Genomic DNA, 27,132 nt, shown 5'->3' with positions numbered 1-27,132 from the left:
AGTGGGGAATTCCAGTTGGGAGTTTTGGGGTTTTGGTTGTTCCTGGGTCTTGTTGGGGTTTGGGGTTGAGAAGCCAAAGCATTTTTGGGTCCCACTTGAATTTGTTTGAGTTCTGCTCCACCTGTGGTTGGAAATTTGGAAAATCCTCAATTTTTTCCACCATTGAGTTTTCAGTTCTGGATCAGTGGGAAATTCCAGTGGGGAATTTTGGGATTTTTGGGTTGAGAAGTCAACACATTGCTGGGGAGACTCTTCACTTTTAGTGCTGAGTTTGGCTCCATGTCTGGTTTGAAATTTGGAAAATTCTTCATTTTTTACACCATTGAGTTTTCGGTTCTGGATCAGTGGGGAATTCCAGTGGGGAATTTTGAGGTTTTGGTTGTTCCTGGGTCATGGTGGGGTTTGGGGTTGAGAAGCCAAAGCATTTTTGGGTCCCATTTGAATTTGTTTGAGATCTGCTCCACCTGTGGTTGGAAATTTGGAAAATCCTCAATTTTTTACACCATTGAGTTTTCAGTTCTGGATCAGTGGGGAATTCCAGTTGGGAATTTTGGGGTTTTGGCTCTTCCTGGGTCTTGTTGGGGTTTAGGGTTGAGAAGTTGAGGCATCACTGGGGACCCACTCGAATTTATGGAATTCTGCTCCACGTCTGGTTTGAAATTTTGGAAAATCCTCTATTTTTTACACCATTGAGTTTTCAGGATCAGTGGGAATTTGGGGGTTTTGGTTCTTCTTGGGTCTTGTTGGGGTTTAGGGTTGAGAAGCCAAAGCATTTTAGGGACCCACTTGAATTTGTTTGAGTTCTGTTCCATCTGTGGTTTAAAATTTGGAAAATCTGAAATTTTTATTCCATTGAGTTTTCAGTTCTGGATGAGTGGGAAATTCCGGTGGGAAATTTTGGGATTTTTTTTCTCTTCCTGGATCTTGTTGGGATTTTTGGGGTTCAGAAGTCAAATCATTTTTGGGGACTCACTTGAATTTGCAAAGTTCTGCTCCATGTCTGGCTTAAAATTTGAAAAATCTTTTAATTATTTTACTCCATTGACTTTTCACTTTTGGATCAGTGGGAAATTCCAGTGGGAAATTTGGGATTTTTGCCCTTCCTGGGTCATGTTGGGATTTTGGGTTTTGAACCCAAAGCATTTTTGGGGACCCATTTTTAATCTGTAGAATTTTCCTCCATCTCTGCTTTGAAATTTGGAAAAATCTTCAAATTTATTTTTTTCACTCCATTGAGCTGTTTTTTAAAAAATCCCCCCCCAGTTCCTGCAACTTTATTTTTAATTTTTTTCTTTTTTAGGAAAAAGTGGGAAGGGATCCAAGCAAAGATTCCACCTGGAAAAAAAGGGGTTGGGGAAGGTTGGTTTGACAGAAAAAAATTATTTCAAATAAAAGGGGTTTTTATTTCAAATAAATCCCCCAAGGTTTTATTTTTTTTAGGGGAAAAAAAAAAAGAAAAATTTTGGAATTAGTGGGAATTTCCACATCCAGCCTTGGTTTGGATTCACTTGGGGAATTTTTCATTTTGGGAGGGAAATTGTAAAATTTCAATTTTTTATCACAAGGGGGCCACTGGTGATTAAAAAAAAAAAATAAGAAAAGTGCACCCACCCCATGGAGAGTTGGATTTGTGTCCCAAAATTGGGGGTTTGAGTCCCAAAAATTGGATTTATTGTCCAAAAAATTGGTTTTTGTGTTCCAAAATGGGGCTGTGTGTCCCAAAAATTGGGTTTTATTGTCCCAAAATTGAGGTTTTGTAACTCAAAAATTGTTCAAATTTGGCTGAAATTCTTCAAGAAAAAAAAAAAAAAAAATTCCTCTGGAATTCCAGAAATATTTCATTCCCCAAATCCCAACCCCAAAATTCTGGGATTCATCTGCTGAAATAAAATCTTTAATTTAATTTAATTTAATTTAATTTAATTAAACTTTTAAAACCTCCTCCTCCTCCTCCTTTAAAAATTCCTCTGGAATTCTGGAGATATTTTCCCCCCAAATCCCAAAATTCCTCTGGGATTCATCTGTTGAAATAAAAAATTAAATTAAATTAAATTAAACTTTTTAAATCATCAAAACCCAAAAAATTCCTCTGGAATTCTGGAAATATTTTTCCCCCAAAACCCCAAAATTCCTCTGGGATTTATTTGCTGAAATAAAACCTTAAATTAAATTAAATTTTTTAACACCATCAAAACCCCAAAATTCCTCTGAAATTCCAGAAATATTTTGCCAGGAATGATTGAGGTTCATTAGGATTAATTAGGAATTATTAATTAGGAAGCTTTGCCATTTGGAATGGGAGAAATTTGGGAATATTTTCATTTTTTTTCTCTTTTTTTTTTTTGGGGATGCACCACGAGGTGGCGCAGCCGTGTCGGGAATTTGGGAATTGTGGAATATCCTGAGCTGAAAATGATCCCAAAATTCCGGGAAATCCCAAAATTCCGGGAAATCCCAAAATTCCGGGAAATCCCAAAATTCCGGGAGTTTTGGGAATGGGGGATGGGATGAGCACAAAATTCTGGAATGTTTGGGCTTGGAGGGATTTCAATGCCAGCCATGGGGAAAAAAAAAAAAAAAAAATTTCCCAAATTTCTGATTTAAATTTTTATTCCTGTGGGGAAAAAAAAAAAATCCCAAATTTTCCATTTAAACCTTTCTTGCCATGGAAAAAAAAATCTCAAATATTCAATTTAAACTTTTTAAACTTTTATTCCTATGGGGGAAAAAATATCCCAAATATCCAATTTAAATGTTCATTCCTGTAGGAAAAAAAAATCCCAAATATTCAATTTAAACTTTTATTCCTGTGGGGAAAAAAATATCCCAAATATTCAATTTAAATTTTTATTCCTGTGGGGAAAAAAATCCCAAATTTCTGAGCTAAACTTTTTATTCCTGTGGGGAAAAAAATCCCAAATTTCTGAGCTAAACTTTTTATTCCTGTGGGAAAAAAAATCCCAAATATCCAATTTAAATTTTCATTCCTGTGGGGAAAAAATATCCCAAATATTCAATTTAAATTTTCATTCCTGTGGGGAAAAAATATCCCAAATATCCAATTTAAACTTCCCTAAATTTTCCATTTAAACCTTCATTCCCACGGAAAAAAAATCCCAAATATCCGATTTAAATTAAAATTAAATTAAAATTAAATTAAAATTTGAATTAAAAATTTAAATTAAATCATTCCCCCAGTTCCTCGGAGCTCCTGCATTTGCTGGGTTCTGAAATGACCTCGGAATTCCCGAATTTTGGGGGGATTTGGAAGCTTTGGGAACTCTCCAAGCTGGGCCCAGAAATTCCCTCCTGGATCAGGGGCTGGAATGAAATCCCAAAATTGGGAAAAGAAATTTTGGGATCCCTTTGGGAGAATCCAGGATAAAACCAGGATGGATTTTCCTAAAATTGGGGAAAGGATTTTTGGGATAATTTTCAACTCATCCGGGACAAAACCAGGTTGGATTTTCCCAAATTGGGAAAAAAATTTTTGGGATCCCTCCAAGAGAATCCGGGAAAAAATCAGGATAGATGACCCAAACTAGGAAAAGAATTTTTGGGATCTCTTTGGGACCATCCAGACCCAAACCAGGATGGATTTTCCTAAAATTGGGAAAAGGATTTTTGGGATCTCTTTGGGAGAATCCAGAAAAATGCCAGGATGGATTCTCCCAAATTGGGGAAAAGATTTTTGGGATCCCTTTGGGACCATCCAGACCCAAACCAGGACGGATTTTCCTAAACTGGGAAAAGGATTTTTGGGATCACTCTGGGAGAATCCAGGATAAAACCCGGGTGGATTTTCCCAAATTGAGAAAAGGATTTTTGGGGTTTCTTTGGGACCATCCAGACCCAACCCAGGATGGATTTTCCAAAATTGGGAAAAGGATTTTTGGGATCATTTCCAACTCATCCAGAATAAAACCAGGGTGGATTTTCCCAGAATTGGGAAAAGGAATTTTGGGATCCCTTTGGGAGAATCCAGGATAAAACCAGGATGGATTTTCCAAAACTGGGAAAAGGATTTTTGGGATAATTTTCAACTCATCCAGGATAAAACCTGGATGGATTTTCCCAGAATTGGGAAAAGGATTTTTGGGATCACTCTGGGAGAATCCAGGATAAAACCCGGGTGGATTTTCCCAAATTGAGAAAAGGATTTTTGGGATCACTCTGGGAGAATCCAGGATAAAACCCGGGGGGATTTTCCCAAGGCCGGGATTTGCGGATTTGGCTCCGGGCGTCCCAAAGCCGAGCCTGGAGCCGCCTTTTCCCATTTTTTTTTATTTTAATTTTATTTATTTTTTATTTTTTTTTTTCTTTTTTTGGCCGTGAGCGCGGCGCTGGCAGGGATGTGACGGATGATCCCATTAAATTGTCATCGGGAACGCTCCCACAAATCCCGGGCTCGTCTGCGCCCGACCTGAAAAATTCCAGCCTGGAGTGTGGGAAGGCGCCGGGGAAAGTTAAATATTATGAAAAATCCCGGGAGCCACGTCGTGCCCATGGAATGCGCGGGGGGGGAACGGGAGCGCCTTTAACCCTCGCCCTGCTGGCAGGATTTTTCCCAAATTCCCTTTTTTTTTTTTAATTTTTTTTTAATTTTTTTAATTTTTTTTTTTTTTTCCCTAGAGGTGTTGCAGAAAAAAAAAAAAAAAAAAAAAAAAAAGAACAAAAAAAAAAGCTTGGAAAAAATTCATTTTTTTTCCTTCCATTTCGTCAGAGGTGTTGCAGAAAAAAAAAAAAAATAAGGTGGAAAAAAATTAATTTTTTTTTTTTTTTTTACTCCCTCTCGGTTTCTCCGAGTTGCAGATCTGGAGTTTTCTTCCTGATCCATAATTTTTTTCCTCCTGATCAATAATTTTCTTCCTGATCCATAATTTTCTTCCTGATCCCTCCTGCTCCACAAATTTTTCTTCCTGATCAATAATTTTCTTCCTAATCCATAAATTTTTCCTCTTGCTCCACAATTTTTTTCTTCCTGATCCACAATTTTTTCCCCTATTCCACAAATTTTCCCTCCTGATCCATAATTTTTCTTCCTGATCTCTAATTTTTCCTCCCACTCCACATTTTTTTCTCCTGCTCCATAAATTTTTCCACCTGATCCATGAATTTTTTTTCCTCCTGATCCATAAATTTTTATGGGAATCTCCCCATCCACTCCCCCCCTGTAAAAATCCAAGGAAATTATCCCTCGGATTTCAGAATTGATGGAAAAGGAATTGCTAAAATTAAATCATTTTTTTTGCTCGTTGGATGCAGAAAAAGCTTCAAATCCTGGGATTTTCCACTTTTTATCATTCCTGGAATTTTTATTTTTTCATTTTTTTTTCCCCCCTGGATAAATCTTTGCAGCAAGGTCTGGAATTTTATTTTGGGGAAAAATGAGAATATTTGGTGCAGGGATTTGTCCGAACACATCCAGAGATTTTTTTTTTGGGAAAATCTTGGAATTCTGTTTCTTTGTGAGGAATTCAGGTGATGAGAGCAGGGGGGAAAAACTGGGAAAGTTGGATATGGAAAAATTCCAGACTGGGAAAGAGAAAATGGGAATTCTGCCCCATCCAAACTGGGAAATAAATTGGGAATTCTGCCCCATCCAAACTGGGAATTAAACACCTCCAAACTGGGAAATAAATTGGGAATTTTGCTGTATCCAAATTGGGAAAAAAAGCAGGAATTCTGCCCCATCCAGACTGGGAATGGAACACCTCAAATTGGGAAATAAAGTGGGAATTCTGCACCATCCAAACTGGGAAAATTCCATATGGAACAACCCCAAAGTGGGAAATAAAGTGGGAATTCTGCCTTATTCAAATTGGGAAATAAAACAGGAATTCTGCACCATCCAGACTGGGAAAATTTGGACAGGGAACCCCCCCTAAAGTGGGAAATAAAGCAGGAATTCTGCCCCATCCATCAGGAATTTTGTATCCATCAGGAATTCTTTATCCATCTGGAATTCTGCCCTATCTGAACCAGAAAATCAAGCAGGAATTCTAAATCCAAGCAGGAATTTCGTGTCCATCGGGAATTCTGTATCCATCAGGAATTCTGCCTTATCCAAACCAGAAAATCAAGCAGGAATTCTGCCCTGTCCCTCAGGAATTCTTTATCCATCAGGAATTCCGTGTCCATCAGGAATTCTGACCTATCCAAGCAGGAATTCTGCCCTATTCGAACCAGAAAATCAAACAGGAATTCTGTATCCATCAGCAATTCTGATTCTGCCCTATCCAAACCAGGAAATCAAGCAGGAATTCTAAATCCAAGCAGGAATTCCGTGTCCATCAGGAATTCCGTGTCCATCGGGAATCCCGCCCTGCCCACGCCGGGTTTGATTTCCAGCGCCGCATTCCCGGGAAAAGCCGATTTATTTTTTATTTTTTTTTATTTTTTTTTCCCCCCCCGGGATAAAAAAAAGGATGAGGGGAGGGGGCAGGGCGCGGGCACTGATTGCAATTGCCATTATCTGGGAATTTCATGGGAATGTGAGGAGAGGCGGCGAGACAGTGCCAGCCTTCCTCCCCCTCCCCCTCCTCCTCCTCCTCCTCCTCCTTTTTTTTTTTTTTTTTTTTTTTTTTAATCCCCTCCTTTTCTTGGAGTTGATGGAAACTCCTCCGGGAAAGGAGCGCTGGAAGGAGAACCGGGAGGAGCCGGAGCCTCCTGGAAATTCTGCCTGGAATTCTTTTTGGAATTGTGCTGGAAATTCTTTCTGGAATTCTGCCGGGAATTCTTTCTGGAATTCTGCCGGGATTTTTGCCGGGAATTCTGCCCGGAGAGGGGGGATTGGGATGAGGAACCCACGCGGTTCTGAGCCCTGACAGCTCCGGGATCTGCTGGGAAAAGCGAGGAAAAACCAAAAAAAAAAAAAAACAAAAAAAATCCGGGAAAGGAGGAAAATCCTTGGGAAAACTTCACCTGCTCGGCACCGACACCCGCGGGGAATTCGCTTCCCTCCCCCCCCGCCGAAGGAATTTTTGGGATGTGAGGGATTTGGGGTTTTTTTATTTGGGATTTGATTTTTGGGGCGTGAGGGATTTTTTGGTGTGGGGGGGTGGATTTATTTTCTGGGACGTTTTTCTGGGATCTGTTTTTAGGGATTGGGTTTATTGGGATTGGATTTTGGGGGTGTGAGGGATTTGGTTTTTGGGATTTGTTTTTTGGGGTGTGAGGGATTTCATTTCTGGGATGTGAGGGATCTGTTTTTTGGGATCTGCTTTTTGGGATTTGTTTTTTGGGGATTGGTTTTTTGGGGTGTGAGGGATCTGCATTTCGGGATCTGCTTTTTGGGATTTGCTTTTTGGGATTTGTTTTTTTTGGGGGGATTGGATTTTGGGGATGTGAGGGATTTGCTTTTGGGATTTGATTTTCGAGATTGCTTTCTTTTGGGATTGGTTTTTGGGGGTGTGAGGGATCTGCTTTTTAGGATTAGTTTTTTTGGGATTGGTTTTTGGGGGCGTAAGGGATCTGGTTTTCGGGATTTCTTTTTGGGATTTTTTGGGGGGGATTGTTTTTTTGGGGGGATTTTTTTTTATATTGGTTTTTTGGGGGGATTGGTTTTTTTGGGATTGGTTTTTTTTGGGGGGATTGTTTTTTTGGGATTGTTTTTTTGGGGGATTGCTTTTTTTGGGATTGGTTTTTGGGGGTGTAAGGGATCTGGTTTTCGGGATTTCTTTTGGGGATTTTTTGGGGGGATTGTTTTTTTTTTTGGATTGGTTTTTTTGGGATTTTTTTGGGGGGGGATTGGTTTTTTGGGGGATTGGGTTTTTTTGGGAATTTTTTGGGGGGGATTGGGTTTTTTTGGGACTGGTTTTTGGGGTTTTTTTGGGACTGGTTTTTGGGTTTTTTTTTTGGGATTGGGGTTTTTTTTTTTGGGATTGGGGTTTTCTGTGCTCTGAGAGCTCCCATCCCTCCCTCCAAGGCTGAGCGCGGCGTTTCCCTGGATGCCAATTCCCTGGAATGCCGAGAGGGGAGGATGAGGATCCATCCCCGGAGCCGCCGCATTCCGGACGGGCCGAGCCGCGGGCTCTGAGCGCCCGGGGGGAGCAGCAAAGCCCCGCTCAGCGCTGCGCTTCCTTACAGCACCTTTAAAACCAGTTTTAAACCCGACCTGGGGGGCTGAGAGCCTTTAGAACCAATTTAAACCCGATTTGAGGGGCTGAGAGCCTTTAAAACCAGTTTTAAACCCCATCTGGGGGGGGTGAGAGCCTTTAAAACCAGATCTGGGGGGCTGAGTGCCTTTAAAACCAGTTTTAAACCCGACCTGGGGGGCTGAGAGCCTTTAAAACCAGTTTTAAACCCGATCTGGGGGGGGGGGAGTGCCTTTAAAACCAATTTTAAAACCAGATCTGGGGTCTGAGCGTCTTTAGAACCAGTTTTAAACCCGACCTGGGGGGGCTGAGTGTCTTTAAAACCAGATCTGGGGGGGGGTGAGAGCCTTTAAAACCAATTTTAAACCCGATCTGGGGGGTTGAGCGCCTTTAAAACCGGTTTAAAACCAGATCTGGGGGGGGCTGAGCGCCTTTAAAACCGATTTTAAACCCGATTTAGAGGAGCAGAGTGAAATCAGTTTTAAATCCGATTTTGGGGGAGCAGAGGGGACAGAGTAAATCCGGTTTCAAGTCGGATTTTGGGTGCACAGAGTGCCTTAAAAACCAATTTCAAGTCGGATTTAAAGCGGAAAAGTAAAACCAGTTTCAAACCTGATTTTGGAGGCAGAATAAAACCGGTTTCAAGTCGGATTTTGGAGTGGCTGAGTGCCTTTAAAATCAGTTTTAGGCCGGATTTAGGAGGCAAAATAAAACCAGTTTCAAGGTGGATTTTGGGGGCAAAATAAAATCAATTTCAGGCCGGATTTAGGAGGGGCTGAGTGCCTTTAAAACCAGTTTTAGGGCGGATTTTAGGAGGCAGAGCTGCCCTTCCAGGCCTTTGGGATTCCTGGGAAGCTCCATGGACTCGGCTCCTTCTCCAGAATTCCAAACAAATCCCAAATCCAGCTCCACCTTCTCCAGCCCGAGGAAATTTGGAATTTTTTTTTTTTTTTTGGACACAAATCCGGGAATTTTTTTTTTTTTTTTTTTTTTTTTTTTGGGTGTCCTGGAGGATTTTGCACTCGGCTGCTTGGGATTTCCTGAAATTTGAATTTTTTTTTTTTTTTTTTTTTTTGAGACGGATTTTTTTGTTGGATCCTTGCGAAATTTGGATTTTCTTCGGAGATAAATCTGATTTTTCTTGGTACTGTGGGATTTTACACCTGGCTCCTTCATCCTGACCTGATAAATTCGGATTTTTTTGGACACCAATGTGGATTTTTCCATCTGGTTCCTTGATCCTGCCTTAAGAAATTTGGATTTTTTTTTTTTTTTTTTTGGGGACTCCAATCCGGATTTTTCTCCCTCCTGAAGGATTTTACACCTGGCTCTTTGATCCCATAATTTGGATTTTTCTTGTTTTTTTTATTGGAACTGGAACATTTCGTGCTTGGCTCCTTAATCCTGACTTGGTAAATTCGGATTTTTTTGGAGACAAACTCGGATTTTTCTCCCTCCTGGAGCATTTCCCCCTGGTTCCTTAATCCTGACTTGATAAATTTGGATTTTTTGTTGTTTTTTTCTTGATCCTGAAGGATTTTACACCTGACCCCTTGATCCTGACTTAATAAATTCCCATTTTTTGGGACACAAGTCCGGATTTTTCTCCCTCCTGGACCATTTTGCTCTTGGCTCCTTGATCTTGACTTAAGAAATTGAGATTTTTTATTATTTTTTTTTTTACACAAATCCGGATTTTTGTCTCTCCTGGAGCATCCCCAAGGCTCCTTGATCTGGACTTGATAAATTCGGATTTTTGGGGCACAAATCTGATTTTTTTTTTTGGTCCTGAGGGATTTTACACCTGACTCCTTGATCCTGGCTTAATAAATTCAGATTTTTTGGGACACAAATCCAGATTTTTGTCTCTCCTGGAGCATCCCCAAGGCTCCTTGATCCTGGCTTAATAAATTCTGATTTTTTGGGGCACAAATCTGATTTTTTTTGCTCCTGAAGGATTTTCCACCTGCCTCTTTGACCCTGACCTGATAAATTCAGATTTTTTTTTTACACAAACCTGATTTTTTTTTTTTTTTGCTCCTGAGGGATTTTCCACCTGCATCTTTGACCCTGCCATAATAAATTGTGAATTTGGGGACGGCAGCCGGGGTTCCTGGCTGTCCCAGCCATGCCGTCCCTCCGGCAGCTGTGGCGGCTGCTGCTGCTCCAGCTGTGCCTGCAGCTGTGCCTCCAGCTGTGCCTCCAGCTGTGTCCCCGCGCCGTGGCCGCGGCCAGGAGGGACAGGAAGGGCCGCAAGGAGCTCCCGGAGCCCCTGAACGCCTCCCTGGCCAACAGCGAGGAGCAGCCCGGGGTGGGTCCTGCCACTTCTTATTTTTGTTTTATTTAATTTAATTTAATTTAATTTAATTTAATTTAATTTAATTTTATTTTATTTTATTTTATTTTATTTTATTCTGTTTTGTTTTGTTTTAATTTTGTTTAATTTTATTTTATTTATTTTATTTTGTTCTATTCTATTCTATTCTATTCTATTCCATTCCATTCCATTCCATTCCATTCCATTCCATTCCATTCCATGAATTGATTTCTAGAAATAACTATATTTTATTATACTGTATTTTAATATTTTAATATATAATATAATATAATGTACTATAATATAATATACGATATACTATAATATAGTATAATATACTATACTATAATATAATTAATATAATATAATATAATATAATATAATATAATATAATATAATATAATATAATATAATATAATACAATACAATATAATACAATACAATATAATATAACATATATTATATACATTATGTGCATTTAGTGTTTATATATATTATGTGCATATTATAGAATATAATATATAATTATATATATCATATATTATATATTTATTTTTATATATTATCTATAATAGATCTATTATATGTATTATATTTTATATATATTATATACAAAACACATTATATTACATTATATTATATTATATTATATTATATTACATTACATTACATTACATTACATTACATTACATTACATTACATTACATTATATTATATTATATTATATTATAGGAATGTCCCCAGAGGTGACAAAGAAATGTCCCCGTGGGGTGACACAAAAATGTCCTTGTGGGGTGACACAGAATTGACACAGAATTGTCCCTGTCCCCATGGGGTCACACAGAATTGTCCCTGTCCCCATGAAGTGACACAGAATTGTCCCTGTCCCCATGGGGTGACCTCAGGGCCATCAGCCCTGGCAGTTGCCATGACAACCAGGGGACAAGGCCGGAATTGGGGCCTGGCCACCAAGGAGTCACAAATTTGGGAACAATTGTTGCTGTCCCCGGGAATATCCCGGTAATTGGTTCAGCTTGGGCAGCTTTGGGGCTCTAAAAAAAAAAAAAAACCTTCAGCTCCTCAAAAATTCCCATTAAAACCAGAAATTCCCCATGGAATTCCCATTTTCCATCATTTCTCCCTAAAAAAAAAAAAAATCGGATTTTTCCTCCTGGTTTTTGGGATGTGCTGCAGGGTTCTGTGGCCACGCTGAATTTTTGAGGTTCTCCCTCTAAAACTCCTCCATCCCTTTTGTTTTAATTGCCATTAAAACCAAAAATTCCCCATGAAATTCCCATTTTCCATCAATTCTCCCTAAAAAATCCGTTTTTTCCAGAAAGTATCCAAATCCAGAATTTATTCAGAAGGGATCTAAATCAAGAATTTATCCATAAAGGATCCAAATCCAGATTTTTTTTTTCCCCAGAAAGTATCATAAGCCAGAATTTTATCCAGAAAGAATTCAATTCCAGAATTTATTCCAAAGAGATTCAGAATTTGCTCACAAAGGATCCAAATTTGGAATTTATTTAGAAGGGATTCAAATCTGGAATTTATTTAGAAGGGATCCAAATCTGGAATTTATTTAGAAAGGATCCAAATCTGGAATTTATTTAGAAGGGATCCAAATCTGGAATTTATCCAGAAAGGTTTCTGAGGCATTTTCAGACATTTTGACTCTTCCTCAGTGTCCTTCCAAAAGCACAGGATCAGCCTGGGCTGGATTTTTTTTTTTTTTTTTACATCCTCTGAATATCTGGGAATATTTTTCCATGGAATTTCAAGCTGTGCCATCTTGTCCTGGTGTGTCCTCAGCTCCAGGAATCTGCAGAGCCTCGGATCACGGATCCCCGCAGGACCTGGATCTCCTTCGTGCACCGCCCCGACGACGGAAACAATTCCAAGAGGAGATGCAAAGGCAAAGACAAGAAATTGGTAAGGTTTGAACTCCCTGTGTCCAATGATTTCCCTTCCTGCTCATCCTCAGCGTTCCAGCTCTCCCCAGCCCAGACAGATGAATTTCCTTTTTTTTTTTTTTTTTTTTTTGTGTTTAATTTCTCCATTTTTTGGGGAAGTTTGAGCCTTTTTGCTTTGGGGGAGGTGGGAATTTCCAACTCTCTTGAAACTTTTTTTTTTGGGTTATTTTTGCACTCAGTAAAAATAAAATCCATCTTTTTTAATCCTTCTAAGAGATAAAGTCCAAGTATCCCAAAGGATAAATCAGTCAAGGTGTGGACAAGTGGTTTATTTCAAATTAAATTTATTTCAAATTAATGATCTGAGCGACGCTGGATCATGTTGCACTCCCCATGTGCTGCTCGGACAATCTTGGATTCTTTGGATGATTTTCCCTCCTCAAAGATAATTTAAGGAATTTCAGGGGTTTTCTGGGAACAAAACCCTTTACTTTTGGTGATGTCACTGCAATTCCCAGATTTTAATCCCAATTTTCCTTGCTTTGTTCCCTCAGCAAGGCCTGATCGGGCCTTCTGGGCCTCAGGGGCACTCCCCATACCTGCTTGGAAAATATTGGATTCTTTAAATAATTTTCCCACCTCAAAGATAATTTAAGGAATTTCAGGGGTTTTCTGGGAACAAAACCCTTTACTTTTGGTGATGTCACTGCAATTCCCAGATTTTAATCCAAATTTTCCTTGTTTTGTTCCCTCAGCGAGGCCTGGTCAGGCCTCGAGGGCCTCCTGGGCCTAAGGGACACTCCCCATGCACTGCTTGGACAATCTTGGATTCTTTGAACGATTTTCTCTCCTCAAAGATAATTCCAGGAATTTCCTGGGAACAAAACTCTTTACTTTTGATGATGCCACTGCAATTCCCAGATTTTAATCCCAATTTTCCTTGTTTTGTTCCCTCAGCGAGGCCTGGTTGGGCCTCCTGGGCCTCAGGGGCACTCCCTATGCACTGCTTGGACAATCTTGGATTCTTTAAATAATTTTCCCTCCTCAAAGATAATTTAAGGAATTCCAGGGATTTCCTGGGAATAAAACCCTTTACTTTTAATGATGTCACTGCAATTCCCAGATTTTAATCCCAATTTTCCTTGCTTTGTTCCCTCAGTGAGGCCTGGTTGGGCCTCCGGGGCCTCCTGGGCCTCAGGGGCACTCCCCATGCACTGCTTGGACAATCTTGGATTCTTTAAATAATTTTCCCACCTCAAAGATAATTCCAGGGATTTCCTGGGAATAAAACCCTTTACTTTTGATGATGTCACTGCAATTCCCAGATTTTAATCCCAATTTTCCTTGTTTTGTTCCCTCAGCGAGGCCTGGTTGGGCCTCCGGGGCCTCCTGGGCCTCAGGGGCCTCCGGGAGCTCCTGGGGCTGAAGTCACCAGGGAAGTTCTTCTACAGGAATTCAAGGAGATCTTAAAAGGTAAAAGATTTTAAAAGGTAAAATATTTTAAAAGATTTTTTAAAGGATATTAAAGGTAAAGTGGATTAAAGGCTGGAAGAGCTCTGTTTTGGTGAGGCACCAGGAGAAATCCTCCCCCTAAAGCTTCCCCTGGCAACCAAAAATATTCCCCTGTTGCTGCTGGACTTAAAATTGAAAATTCAAGTGTAGAATTCTGATCAAATATTAATGGGTTCATGGGCCAGGCCTTTAAATGAAGATTTAATTTCATTTTATTTCATTTTATTCCCTGTTTCCCTCGGAAGCCGTGGAGCACTGAGCAGCCCTGTCTGTTCCAGCTGCCTCCCCAAAAATGACGATTTTATTTCATTTTATTTTAAATTTTTATTCCCTTTTCCCCCAGAAGCCATGGAATACCGATCCTCCCAGTCCATCCCAGCCCAGCCAGCTGCACCCCCAAAAATGAAGATTTTATTTCATTTTATTTTAATTTTTTTCCCTTTTCCCCCAGAAGCCATGGAACACTGATCCTCCCAGTCCATCCCAGCCCAGCCCAGCCAGCTGCCCCCGGTGCTGCTGTCCCTACAGGAGATTCCACTCATAGGCCAGGCCCTAAAATGAAGATTTTATTTAATTTTATTTTAATTTTTATTCCCTTTTCCCCCAGAAGCCATGGAATACCGATCCTCCCAGCCCATCCCAGCCCAGCCCAGCCCGCTGCCCCCGGGGCTGCTGTCCCTGCAGGAGCTCCCGTCCCGCCGGCGCCTGGACGAGGCTTTCCACTGCCAGCTCAAGGGCCAGCTCATGGTGGACAAGAAAACCTTGGTGGAGCTGCACAATTTCCAGTCGGTGAGGGGAGGAGGAATTCCAGAACCATCCCCAGCAGCTCCAGCTCCCTGGGGCTCCCTGGCTCAGCAGGAACGTCAGGGACTCCTCTCGGAAGGAAAGGGAGAGAAAAATCCAGGGAAAAGTGTCCCCAAAGGAGGGCCAGGGATGGATCCATCTGGGATTCCCTTTTAAAATCCATTTTTCCAGAGGTTCCATCACTGATGGATCCACCTTGAATCCCCTTTTTAAATCCGTTTTTCCAGACATTCCATCACTGATGGATCCACCTTGGATCCCTTTTTGAATCTGATATTCCAAACATTCCATCACTGATGGATCCGTCCATGGATCTCCTTTTTAAATCCATTATCCCAAAAGTTCTATCACTGATGGATCTACCCTGGATTCCCTTTTTAAATTCATTTTTCCAGAGGTTCTGTTACTGATAGATCCAGCTTGGATCCCTTTTTTAAAATCCATTTTTCCAGGTGTTCTGTCCACCTTTGATCCTCTTTTTAAATCCATTATCCCAGAGGTTCCATCTCTGATGGATCCACCTTGGATTCCCTTTTAAAATCAGTTTTTCCAGAGGTTTTCACACTGATTGACCAACCTTGGATCCCCTTTTAAAATCTGATATTCCAGAGGTTCCATCACAGATGGATCCACCTTGGATCCCCTTCTAAAATCCATTTTTCCAGATTTTCAATCACTGATGGATTCACCTTAGATTCTCTTTTTAAATCAATTTTTCCAGAGGTTCTGCCCTAATGGATCCACCTTGGATCTCCTTTCTAAATCCATTTTCCCAGACATTCCACCTCTGATGGATCCACCTTGAATCCCCTTTTTTCAAATCCATTTTTTCCCAGAGGTCTTTTTCACGCTTCTCAGCATAAAACTAAGAATCAAACCCCCATAATAATTGGATAATTTATTTATTCTGGGTTTTGGGGTCACCAAGGCCCTGAGGGAGGTGTCAGGAAGGGTTTGAAGAGGGAAGGTGACGGGGACAATCCCATCCTGACAGCTGCAGCACCGCAGGCTCTGTTTATTCCCCAAAGGAAATAAATTCCTGCGTTTTCCCCAAACTTTTGGCAGCCAGGCAGGATCAGCCCTGAGGCGTGGGCGGGGCTGGAGGCAGAGCTGCTGCCTCATTAATTAGCGGGGAAAATGGGGCTAATTAAGCCATCCGTGCTTCCCGTGCCTCAGGGGTGGGGTGCCCAACTCCTTCCCAATTTTTTCCTGGCTCGGAGCTGCCCAGGGAGGCTCTGGGTGCCAAAGCTGGAGCTGCAGCCCGGGACAAGAAGGGGCTGGTTCTGGAAAATTCCCTCTGGGAATTCAGAGCCACGAGAAGCACACGGGGATGGATTTGGGATGAGCAGAGGGATTTGGGATGAGCAGAGGGATTTGGGATCAGCACAGGGATTCGGGAGCAGCACAGGGATTTGGGATCAGCGCAGGGATTTGGGATGAGCACAAGGATTTGGGATCAGCACAGGGATTTGGGATCAGCGCAGGGATTTGGGATCAGCACAGGGATTTGGGATCAGCAGAGGGATTTGGGATGAGCACAAGGATTTGGGATCAGCACAAGGATTTGGGATCAGCCCAGGGATTTGGGATCAGCACAGGGATTTGGGATCAGCCCAGGGATTTGGGATCAGCCCAGAGATGGTTTTGGGATCAGCACAGGGATTTGGGAGCAGCACTGGGATGGATTTGGGATCAACACAGTGATGGAGCCAGGAGCAGCCCAGGAATTTGGGATCACCCCAGGGATGGATTTGGGGTCGCCCCATGGATTTGGGGTCACCCCAGCTGTGTTTTCTCCCCACAGCCGCTGGCCAAGGGCGCGTTCCTGCGGGGCACGGGGCTCAATTTGGCGAGCGGCCGCTTCACAGCGCCCGTGGGCGGCATCTACCAATTCTCAGCCAACATCCACATCGGTGAGTGCGGCACGGGACAAACCGGGAGAGCATGGGAAAAAACGGGAAAAACCGGGAGAGTACGGGACAAACCGGGAAAAACCGGGAGAGGAAAACCCGGGAAAAACCGGGAGAACACGGGAGAAACCGGGAGAGTACGGGAAAAACCGGGAGAACACGGGAAAACCTGGAGATGGCCCAGGGAAAACCTGGGAAAACCTGGATATGACCAGGTCTATCATTGATGGATCCACCTTGGATCCCATTTTAAAATCCATTTTTCCAGAGGTTCTGCCTGATAGATCCATCCATGGATCTCCTTTTAAAATCTGATATTCCAGAGTTTCTATCACTGATGGATCCACCTTGGATTCCCTTTTAAAATCCGATTTTCCCAGAATTTCCATCCCTGATGGATCCCCCTCGGATCCCTCGTGGGATTTGCAGGAACCTTCCAGCACTTTCTGCATCCCCAACCCCTCCCGGTGCTGCTGCTGTCCCTGCACAGCCCCAAATCCCCGGATTTTGGGGGAATTCTGAGCCTTTTCCTGCTGTTTTTCCCAGATCACAGCGAGCTGAGGAGCAAAGGGCAGCTGCGGGCCCGGGACAACGTGCGGGTCCTGATCTGCATCGAGTCCCTGTGCCAGCGGTACACGTGAGTCACACGGGCTGGGCCTCCCCTTTTTCATATTTCACCCGATTTTAGCGAGTTATTGTCCTCGAATCTTCAATAGTTTCAAATATTTTACCCGATTTTAGCGATTATTTTCCTCGAATCTTCAATATTTCCGAGTATTTCACCCGATTTTAGCGAATTATTTTCCTCAAATTTTCAATATTTCCGAATATTTCACCCGATTTTAGCAATTCTTGTCCTCAAATCTTCAATAATTTCAAATATTGCACCTAATTTTAGCGAATTATTTTCCTCGAATCTTCAATATTTCCACATATTTCACCCAATTTTAGCAATTATTTTCCTCGAATTTTCAATATTTCCGAATATTTTGCCCAATTCGAGCAATTCTTGTCCTCGAATCTTCAATATTCCAAATATTTCTCCCAATTTTAGCAAATTCTTGTCCTCAAATCTTCAATCATTTCAAATATTTTACCCAATTTTAGCAATTATTTTCCTTGAATCTTCAATAGTTTCAAATATTTCACCCAATTTGAGCAATTCTTGTCCTCGAATCTTTAATATTTCCAAATATTCCAGCCAACTGGGAGAGATCCCAGAATTTTCAGGATGGATTTGGGAGAGATCCCAGAATTTTCAGGATGGATTTGGGACTCATCCCAGATTTTTCAGGATGGATTTGGGATGGATCCCAGATTTTTCAGGATGGATCCCAGATTTTTCAGGATGGATTTGGGAGAGATCCCAGATTTTTCAGGATGGATCTGGGATGGATCCCAGTGGCTGGGAGGGAAGGATCTGGCAGCAGGGACAGGAACCTGCCTGGACACAATCCCTGTGGAATTTCCTGGGAATGGCAGCCTGGAAAAACCCCCAGGGCTTTGGGATGAGCCGTGGAAAATCGGGCTGGAAATGAGGAGGGGAAAAATTCCACAGCCAGGCAGGGATTGGGCAGGAATTGCTGCTGGTTTGTTTTTAATTATGGAATTATGGAGGCATGGAATCATGGAATTATTGAATTGTAGAATTATGGAATCATGGAATCATGGAATTACTGAGTTATGGAATTATGGAATTGTGGAAATATTGAATTATGGGATAATGTAATAATGGAATGATTGAATTATGGAATCATGGAAATATTGATTTATAGATTTATGGAATAATGGATTTAAGGAATCATGGAAATACTGAATTGTAGAATTATGGAATCCTGGAATTACTGAGTTATGGAATTATGGAATCCTGGAATTACTGAGTTATGGAATTATGGAATCATGGACCTCAAAATTCTTCTCATTCCCACCTTCCACCACCCCAATCTTGCTCCAACCCGGCTTTAAACCCTTCCCAAACATCCCAAACCCACTCAAAATTCACCTTTTTTGGTCCAACTGCTCGGAATTCCGGGGAAATTTTGGGGGATGATTGTGCCAGCCCAGCCAGCTGTGGGGTTTAATCCGTTTATTTCCTATTTCAGCTCCCTGGAAGTCATTGCTGGGCTGGAAAGCAACAGCAGAATCTTCACCGTTTGTGTCCATGGGCTGCTGCAGCTGCAGGTGAGGCCCTGGAAATCCCAATTTCTGCCCAATTCCTGCCCTTTAGGTGATGGAATTCCCAGAAAAAAGGAATTACAGAGTGCACCGTGTCCACACCAATCAGTCACCCCAAATCCAGTATATAAATATATATACACTATAATTTTATATTAATATAATACAATATAACAGACTGCACCATATCAATACCCCCGTGATCAATAACCCTTCCCAATCCCATCCCCCAGTGCCAATCTGACATTCCCACTGTGTGATCAATAGCCTGTGATCAATATTCCTGTAATCAATATCTCCCTGATCAATACCCTGTGATCAATGTGATATGATATCAATATGATCAATAGCCCATGATCAATACCATGTATTGATCCCAGGCCGGTCAGTATGCCTCCATCTTATCAATACTCTGTAATCAATATGATCAATACCCTATAATCAATATGATCAATGCCCTGTGATCAATGTGATCAATGCCCTATAATCAATATGATCAATGCCCTGTGATCAATGTGATCAATGCCCTATAATCAATATGATCAATGCCCTGTGATCAATGTGATCAATACCCTATAATCAATGTGATGATCAATACCCTATAATCAATGTGATCAATACCCTGTGATCAATACCCTATAATCAATATGATCAATACCATGTGATCAATACCCTGTGATCAATGTGATCAATACCCTGTGATCAGTGTGATGATCAATACCCTGTGATCAATACCCTATAATCAATGTGATCAATACCCTATAATCAATATGATAATCAATGTGATCAATACCCTATAATCAATCAATCAATGTGATCAATACCCCAGGCCGGTCAGTACACTCCATCTTATCAATACCCTATAATCAATGTGATCAATACCCTATAATCAATGTGATCGATACCCTATAATCAATCAATCAATGTGATCAATACCCCAGGCCGGTCAGTACGCCTCCATCTTTGTGGACAACAGCGCCGGCGCCGCCATCACCGTCCAGACGGGCTCGGATTTCATGGGGATGCTGATGGGAGCCTAGCAGCAACCCCAAACCCCAAAAATCCCAAAATCCTAAAATCCCAAATCCCCAAATCCCAAACCCCAAAATCCCCAAACCCCCAAATCGCCAAAATCCCAAAATCCACTAAACCCCCCAAATCCCAAATCCCCAAATGTCAAACCCAAACCCCCAAAATCCCAAATCCCCAAACCCCCAAAATCCCAAATCCCCAAATGTCAAACCCAAACCCCCAAAATCCCAAATCCCCAAACCCCAAAATCCCCAAATCCCCCAAACCCCCAAAATCCCAAATCCCCAAACCCCAAAATCCCCAAATCCCCCAAACCCCCAAAATCCCAAATCCCCAAACCCCAAAATCCCCAAACCCCCAAAACCCCAAAATCCCCAAAACCCCAAAATCCCAAAACCCCCAAAACCGCAAACCCCAAAACCCCTAAACCCCAAAATCCCCAAAAATCCCAAAACTCCAAAATCCCCAAACCCCGAAATCCTAAACCCCAAAACCCCAAATTCCCAATCTCCAAATCCCCAAAACCCCAATCCCCAAATTCCCAAACCCCAAACCCCAAATCCCACAAATTCCCTGCAGAATCCCAAATCCTCCCCCAGCTCCTCCAGCTTTGCTTCCAGAATTTGCTGCTGCTTTTCACCACAATTCTCCTTTTTTAAAAATTTTTATTTTATTTTATTTTTTTTTTAATCATCCCACAGAAATTTTGGGAATATTTAATTTGTGCTTCACGCTGAGATTCGGGGCTCGTTACCTCGCGATTTAATTATTTTAATTATTTTAATTATTTCACCGTAGCACTTGTAACCAGCACTGGGGTTTTTATTTTATTTTATTTTATTTTTTTTGGGGGGGGGGGGAATTGATTTTATTTGTTTTTGGGTTTGGAAATGAAGGATTGAGATGGGAAAAACCAGAAATGATTTGGTGATTTTTTTATTTTTTTTTTTGTGTGTGGTGGTGAGGGATTTTATAATTTAATTAATTAAAAAAAAAAATAAAAACAAAAATTTGGATTTTTCCGTGGCATTGGAAATGAAGGATTGAGATGGGAAAGACCAGAAATAATTTGGTGATTTTAAAATTTTTTTATTTTTTATTTTTTTGGGTGTGGTGGTGAGGGATTCCCAAATTCCCCAAACCGGGCTTTGCTCACTCAGGGATATTTTCCAGGGAATCCGGGATTGGAGCAGAGCCTGGGGCCCTGCAAAGTGCAGGAATGATCCCAAAATCCATTTTATTTTATTTTATTTTATTTTATTTTATTTTATTTTATTTTATTTTATTTTATTTTATTTTATTTTATTTTATTTTATTTTATTTTACTTTATTTTATTTTATTTTAATTTTTTTCCAGGAATTGTTTTCTTTTCCTCCCAGGTTTTGATTTCTTTGCTGTCACCAGCTCGGGCTCTTTGGTCACTTTGATCTGCAGACCGAGGAGGCCACGGGATATTGGATTCCCAAAAAAAAACAAAAAAAAACAACCTTGGAAGGAAAAAAAAAAAAAAACTGGGAAAGGAAAAGTGAAAAAAAATGAAAAGTGAAAAATGAAAAATGAAAAAGTGCGAGGGGCCGGAGGGAAGGATGGGGGAGGGGCTGCCTTTGTCACCTGGGATATTTTGGGAGATTTTCCCCAAGGATTGGGACACGATTCCACACAAATCCACACAATTTTGGGGACAAAAATCCACAGAATTTTGGGACACAATTCCACACAATTTTGGGAAAAAAAATCCACACAATTTTGGGACAAAATTTAGAAATTGCTCAGGAAATTCAGGAACTGCTCAGGAAATTCAGGAACTGCTCAGGAAATTTAGGAATTCAGGAATTCCTCAGGAAACTCAGTAAATTCAGGAATTCGTCAGGAAATTCAGGAATTCCTCAGGAAATCCAGGAATTCGTCAGGAAATTCAGGAATTGCTCAGTAAATTCAGGAATTCGTCAGGAAATTCAGGAATTGCTCAGTAAATTCAGGAATTGTTCAGAGGGATTTGGGAATGTTCAGAGGGGATCTGGGAGAGCTTTTGGTGCCGTGGGGGGATTTGGGGGGAGCGAGAGGAGTTGGGGGTAAAATTGTGGGGATTTCCTTTCCCTTTTTCCTTTCCCTTTTTCTTTCCTTTTTCCTTTTTTCTTTTCTTTCCCTTTTTCCTTTCCCCTTTTCTTTTTCCCTTTCCTTTCCCCTTTTGTTTCTCGTTTTCCTTTCCCAAATATTTCCCCAGCACCTCAAAAATTAATTTTTAATTAAAAACTGCCTTTTAGGGGATGATTTTTTTTTTCCCTTAGATTTTAATGATTCCAGCACCTGTCCAAAACCTGGGAAAGGCTGGGATGTGCTCCCAAAAATCTGCTCCCAAAATCTCCCCTGTCCTGCAAGAGCGAATCCACACCAAATCCAGCAGCAAATTCCCAAAAATTCATCTGTGTGGGCAAATCCCAAGTGGAAAAAAAATTCCCCTTGGGGAAGGAGATGGAGAGATCTGTCAAGCAGGGCTGGGAATTCCAGGAGAGCTGGAAACTGCCAGAAATCCGAGAGTCTGGAATGTGACTAAAATAAATATTCCCTGCCTGGTGTTTATTTTTGTCTGGAGGTTCCTGTTCAGGGTTGCAAATCCCTGCCTTGGGATTCTCCAGGGATTGAAGGGGAATTTTGGGATTTACCTGTTGCAAACTTTTCCTTCATTCCTTGCTGGGATCAGGCTGGAATCACATCCTGGAAAATCCCTGATTTGGGATTTTCCAGGGCCTGGCATTTGTCCTAAAGTGAATTTTGGGATTTATCTGCTGCAAATCTTTTCCACTCATTCCTTCATTCTTTGTTGGGAAAGAAAAGGATGAGGTTGGAATTGTGCTGGGATTCTGTGGAATCACATCCTGGAATTCCAGGAGGATTCAGCTGGGATGGAATTCCAGGATTTGCTGATCCAGCCCCACAAAAGGGATTTTTCCCTTCCTCAGGGAAGCAGCTGAATCCTCAGAAAATTGTGTTCCAAACCCTTGGAAAATTCTTGGAGGGATTTATCCAGGACTGGGAAAGGCCTGGATGGGAATCCTGCTCCAAATCCAGGATTTTCCAGGGCCTGACATTGTCCTAAAGTGGATTTTGGGATTTATTTGCTGCAAATCTTTCCCTCATTCCATGCTGGGATGAGGCTGGAATTGACTCACATCCTGGAATCCCCCCCCCCCCAAAAAAAAAACCCAATAAAGTTAAATTTGGACTGCTCAGCTTGGAAATAAAATTCCCTAAAACTCCAAAAAAAGGCAGAGAAAAGGAGGAAAAGTGACAGAATTCCTTGGTGCAATTCCCTGTTGGAAAAAAAAAAAAAAGGAGATTCCAGCCTGGGAGAGCAGAGCATGGGGAGTGGATCCAGCTGATTTTCATTGCAGGAAATTTGGATTAATTCCCTGGAGGATTTAATTAGCCATGGAAGGAACCTTAATTAGGATGGAGAGGAAAGGTTTGGGCCTCCTGTGAGGGAGAACCAGGAGTTTTCCATTTTTCCCAAATAAATACCAGGAGGCCTGGGCAGGTTTTGGGATGCAAGGAGAAGGAGGGGAAAAAAAAAAAAAAGGGGGGGGGGAAAATTTATTCCAACCTTAAAAAAAAAAATTTGGGAAAAACCTTTTGGGGGGTTGCAGCTGTGAGGGTTGAAATCTCAAGAAATTGGGATTTTCCTTGGGATAATTCCTTGGGAATGAGGGGCAGATTTTCACCTTTTTTTTCCCCATCTTTTTTTAGCTGGGAACAGATGGAAAATGGGCCCTGGAACCTGTGGTGGGGAGGTGCCACACATGGAAATGGTTTTTTTTGGAGAGTTTTTCCTGAGATTAGGATGGATTTCAATTGGAAAATCCAAGTCCAGCTTCCTGGTTTTCCAGGCCTCGCTGTCTGGATAAAAAAATTCCAAAATTCCCTTCAAAAAAAAATCTCACTTTGGGACCCCAAATAATTGAAAATTGCATTAATAATAAATCCCAATATTTGAATTTATTCCATAGGGCTCAGCCTTTCCCAGGATGGTTTTCCTGAAGGAATCCCTTTTTCTTTTTGGGATTTTTTGGGGGGGTTTCTGGTGGAGTTTTGTGGGTTCCTTGGATTTTTTTGGGATGGTTTTTGTGGAATTTTTGGAGTTTCTTTGGATTTTCTTTCTGGTTTTTCAGCTCCTTGCTCCCTGCTCCCACCAGGACACATCTACAGGATTTCCTGGATTTCCTGGATGGAATTCCAAGCTGTTTTCTCCCATCTGGAATGCAGACACCCCCAGCAGATGTTCCCACTGATCAGAGCCTTCCAGATGTTCCCAGCTTTGGGATGTTTGTCTTAGCCAGCCAAAATCCTAAAAATTCCCATCCAAATCCCAAATCCAGCAGGAAAATACCATCCCTGGGATTGACTGACTGCTGCTCATGGATGGTTATGGGGCCTTTCCCTGTGGGATCAGGGAGCCTTTCCCTGTGGGATCAGGGAGCCTTTCCCTAAGGGATCATGGAGCCTTTTCCAGTGGAATCATGGAATTTTTCCCTGTGGGATCATGGGGCCTTTTCCTATGGGATCAGGGAGCCTATTCCTAAGGGATTGTGGAGTTTTTTCCAGTGGGATCACAGAGCCTTTTCCTATGGGATCATGGAACTTTTCCCTCATGGATCACAGAGCCTTCTCCTGTGGGATCATGGAACTTTTCCCTAAGGGATCAGGGAGCCTTTCCCTATGGGATCATGGGGCCTTTTCCTGTGGGATCATGGAGCCTCTTCCCTATGGGATCAGGGAGCCTTTTCCTAAGGGATTGTGGAGCTTTTTCCTAAGGGATCAGGGAGCCTTTCCCTATGGGATCATGGAGCCTTTTCCTATGGGATCACGGGGCCTTTCCCTATGGGGTGATCGGGCCTTTCCCTGTGGGATCAGGGAGCATTTTCCTATGGGATCATGGAACTTTTCCCTCATGGATCATGGAGCCTTTCCCTGTGGGATCACGGAGCCTTTCCCTGTGGGATCACGGAGCCTTTCCCTGTGGGATCACAGAACCTTTCCCTAAGGGATCACAGAGCCTTTCCCTAAGGGACCACCGAACCTTTTCCCAGTGATTACGAGCTCAGATCCATCCAGGGAAATCTCCAGGCTCAGGAATTCCGGGGGTCCCCACCTCATAGGGGGAGCAGGGCGAGCCCCTGATCCTTTCCCATTTTCCCCGGGGATGCTGAAGCCGGGGCAGGCTCAGCCTGGGACACAATTCCCATCTCCCAGCGCCGCGTGGCTTGGACGGAGCCCTGCTGGAACGGCGTCCGCGCCGCTTTAATTCCCTAATAACAGCTTTTCCCTCCAGCCAGGCTGGAGCCATCACCCGGAGCAGCCCCCGGCATGAAAAACTCCTCTGTGTTGGTGACACTGGGGTCTTTGATGCAGCAGCCCCGGGATGGTTTCAGGAGCAGGGATTAAATATCCCAAATATCCCAATTAGCGCAATTCACAATTAGTGACAAGGCTGGTCCCTCTCCAACATTCCCCCAAAGGATGAGGGAGGGAGGGAGGGAGGGAGGCAGAGGGAGGAGGATGCTGCAGCGATTGTTTGATGGATGATGTGGATAAATGTGAGGTGAAATCCAGCCCCCAGCCCAAATCCCCCGTCTCGGAGGGGTGGAAAAAATGGGATTTTGGGAGGAAAAGGCTGGATCTGAACTCGAGTAAATTTGCCCAGCAAAAATTCTTTATATTAATATAATACAAAGAATTAATTAATTAATTAATATTCTCTATCCTGCCCAAGCCCCCAAACACGGAAATTTCCCTCTGAATTCCCAGTTCTTTGTGGGAATGAGAGGAAAAAAAGCTCTGACAGGTAGTTTTGAGTCCCAAAATGTAGTTTTGAGTCTCAAAACGTCCAAGGGGAAGCACAGGAATGTTAAAAGTCTCCCCAGTTCTGGAAATCCAGGTGGGTTCCTGGCTGTGCTCTTGAGGATCCCAATCCCTGCCAGATTTGGGAATCAGAGGTTGGAAAAACCCTTTAGGATCCTCAAATCCAGCCATGAACCACCCGGCTGATGTTGTTCCCCAGGGCAGCTACAATAAAATTCTCTTTGCCCAAGCTGCTTTCCCTGAAATGTTCTGGATTTGCCCAGAAAAAGAAAGAAAAAAAACCAACAACAAACAAAAAAACCCCCAAAACCAACAGTAAAAAAATTTCCTCCCATTTCTCTCTAACCTGGATCCTCCCAGCACTGCAGGCTGATCCCAAGAATCCTTTAAGGATCATTTCATCCCAATTTCTACCCTAACTTATTTTCCTCACTTTCCCTTTCCTGCTCTGCAAAGCCAGAGAGGGGAACAGGCAAAGCTGTGGAAAAATGTTGGATTTAAAGCGTTAAAAAAAGGACAGAGGGGAGGGGGAAAAAAAAAAATAAAATTCCTGGCTTTTAAATCAACCTCAGCGTTGCTGATGCAGTTGTTTACAGCCTCGGTTCCAGCCCATTTCACGGACAAAAGCCAAGGGAAATGAGCTGTTTGATGTCTGGAAAGGCATGGAAAAGCAATGGAAAAGCCTCCCATGGAAAGGGAAGTGGTGGGATAAACATTCCCTGATTGCAGGGAAGGGGCTGCAGGGAAATCAGGGAATCAGGGGCAAGGGGTAATTCCAGGAATGGGGACATTGGGACACCTGGAATCATGGAATTAGGGAAGGATCCATGGGATCATTGATTCCCATCCTGGTCCTGTAGGATATCCCAAAATCCCAGCCTGGGGTTATGGTCCTTGCCAGGGAAATCAGGAAATCAGGGACAGGAGGGACAAGAAATTCAAGGAAAGGGGACACTGGGATACCTGGAATCATGGAATTAGGGAATATCCTGAGCTGGGAGGATCCATGGGATCAGAGTCCAACCCTTATCCCTGCCCAGGACACCCCAAAATCCCAGTTGGGAGCGTGGTCCAAAATCTCCTGGAGCTCTGGGAGCCTTGGGAATGTGGCATTCCCTGAGGATCCTGTTTTTTCCAGGAACCTTTTCCCCAAATCCAGCAGGGATGCTGTGAGGGAGGGGAACCCCATTTAGGATGTGGATGAAATGGAAGCAGCTCCCTTTGGCTCCAGAATTCCTGGGGGGAAATATCCTGGAATTTTCATCCCATTTGCAAGGACAAAACCTTCCCATTTAATATTCCTAAAGCTGGATTTCCCTGGGGTTTTTATTCTGCATAATCCCAATTCTCCTGCTGCTCCCAATTCCCCAATCCAGGAATTTGCAGCCATTCCCAACCTGATCCTGGATCCTGCCTTTCCTTTTCCTTCCAAACTGCCCTTCCCAATCCAGGGAGAAATCCCTGATCAATACAAGCCATGGAAGGGGAAGGCAGAGGGAGGGAAGGAAGGAAA

General features: G+C 42.3%; 1 protein-coding gene across 2 annotated transcripts in view; it reads left to right on the top strand.

Annotated features, from left to right (window-relative positions):
• Window positions 1-8,304: 8,304 nt before the first annotated feature.
• C1QTNF12 (C1q and TNF related 12) overlaps window positions 8,305-27,132 on the top strand; it is a 22,332-nt gene continuing 3,504 nt past the window's right edge. The window contains exons 1-8 of one of the 2 annotated variants that reach the window (XM_088178837.1): window positions 8,305-10,407; window positions 12,229-12,348; window positions 13,691-13,802; window positions 14,449-14,630; window positions 16,450-16,558; window positions 17,102-17,192; window positions 18,658-18,736; window positions 19,672-20,781. In XM_088178837.1, the coding sequence (XP_088034963.1) occupies window positions 10,225-10,407; window positions 12,229-12,348; window positions 13,691-13,802; window positions 14,449-14,630; window positions 16,450-16,558; window positions 17,102-17,192; window positions 18,658-18,736; window positions 19,672-19,770 (975 nt within the window). In that variant the 5' untranslated portion in view covers window positions 8,305-10,224 and the 3' untranslated portion in view covers window positions 19,771-20,781. Of the gene's footprint in view, window positions 10,408-12,228; window positions 12,349-13,690; window positions 13,803-14,448; window positions 14,631-16,449; window positions 16,559-17,101; window positions 17,193-18,657; window positions 18,737-19,671; window positions 20,782-27,132 lie in introns of those variants that run through there. The other variant, XM_088178836.1, reaches the window with a different exon arrangement.

Source organism: Sturnus vulgaris, chromosome 25, assembly GCF_052056855.1.
Source record: "Sturnus vulgaris isolate bStuVul1 chromosome 25, bStuVul1.hap1, whole genome shotgun sequence".
Classification (NCBI taxonomy): domain Eukaryota; kingdom Metazoa; phylum Chordata; class Aves; order Passeriformes; family Sturnidae; genus Sturnus; species Sturnus vulgaris.
This window is presented reverse-complemented; position numbering and strand designations above follow the sequence as displayed.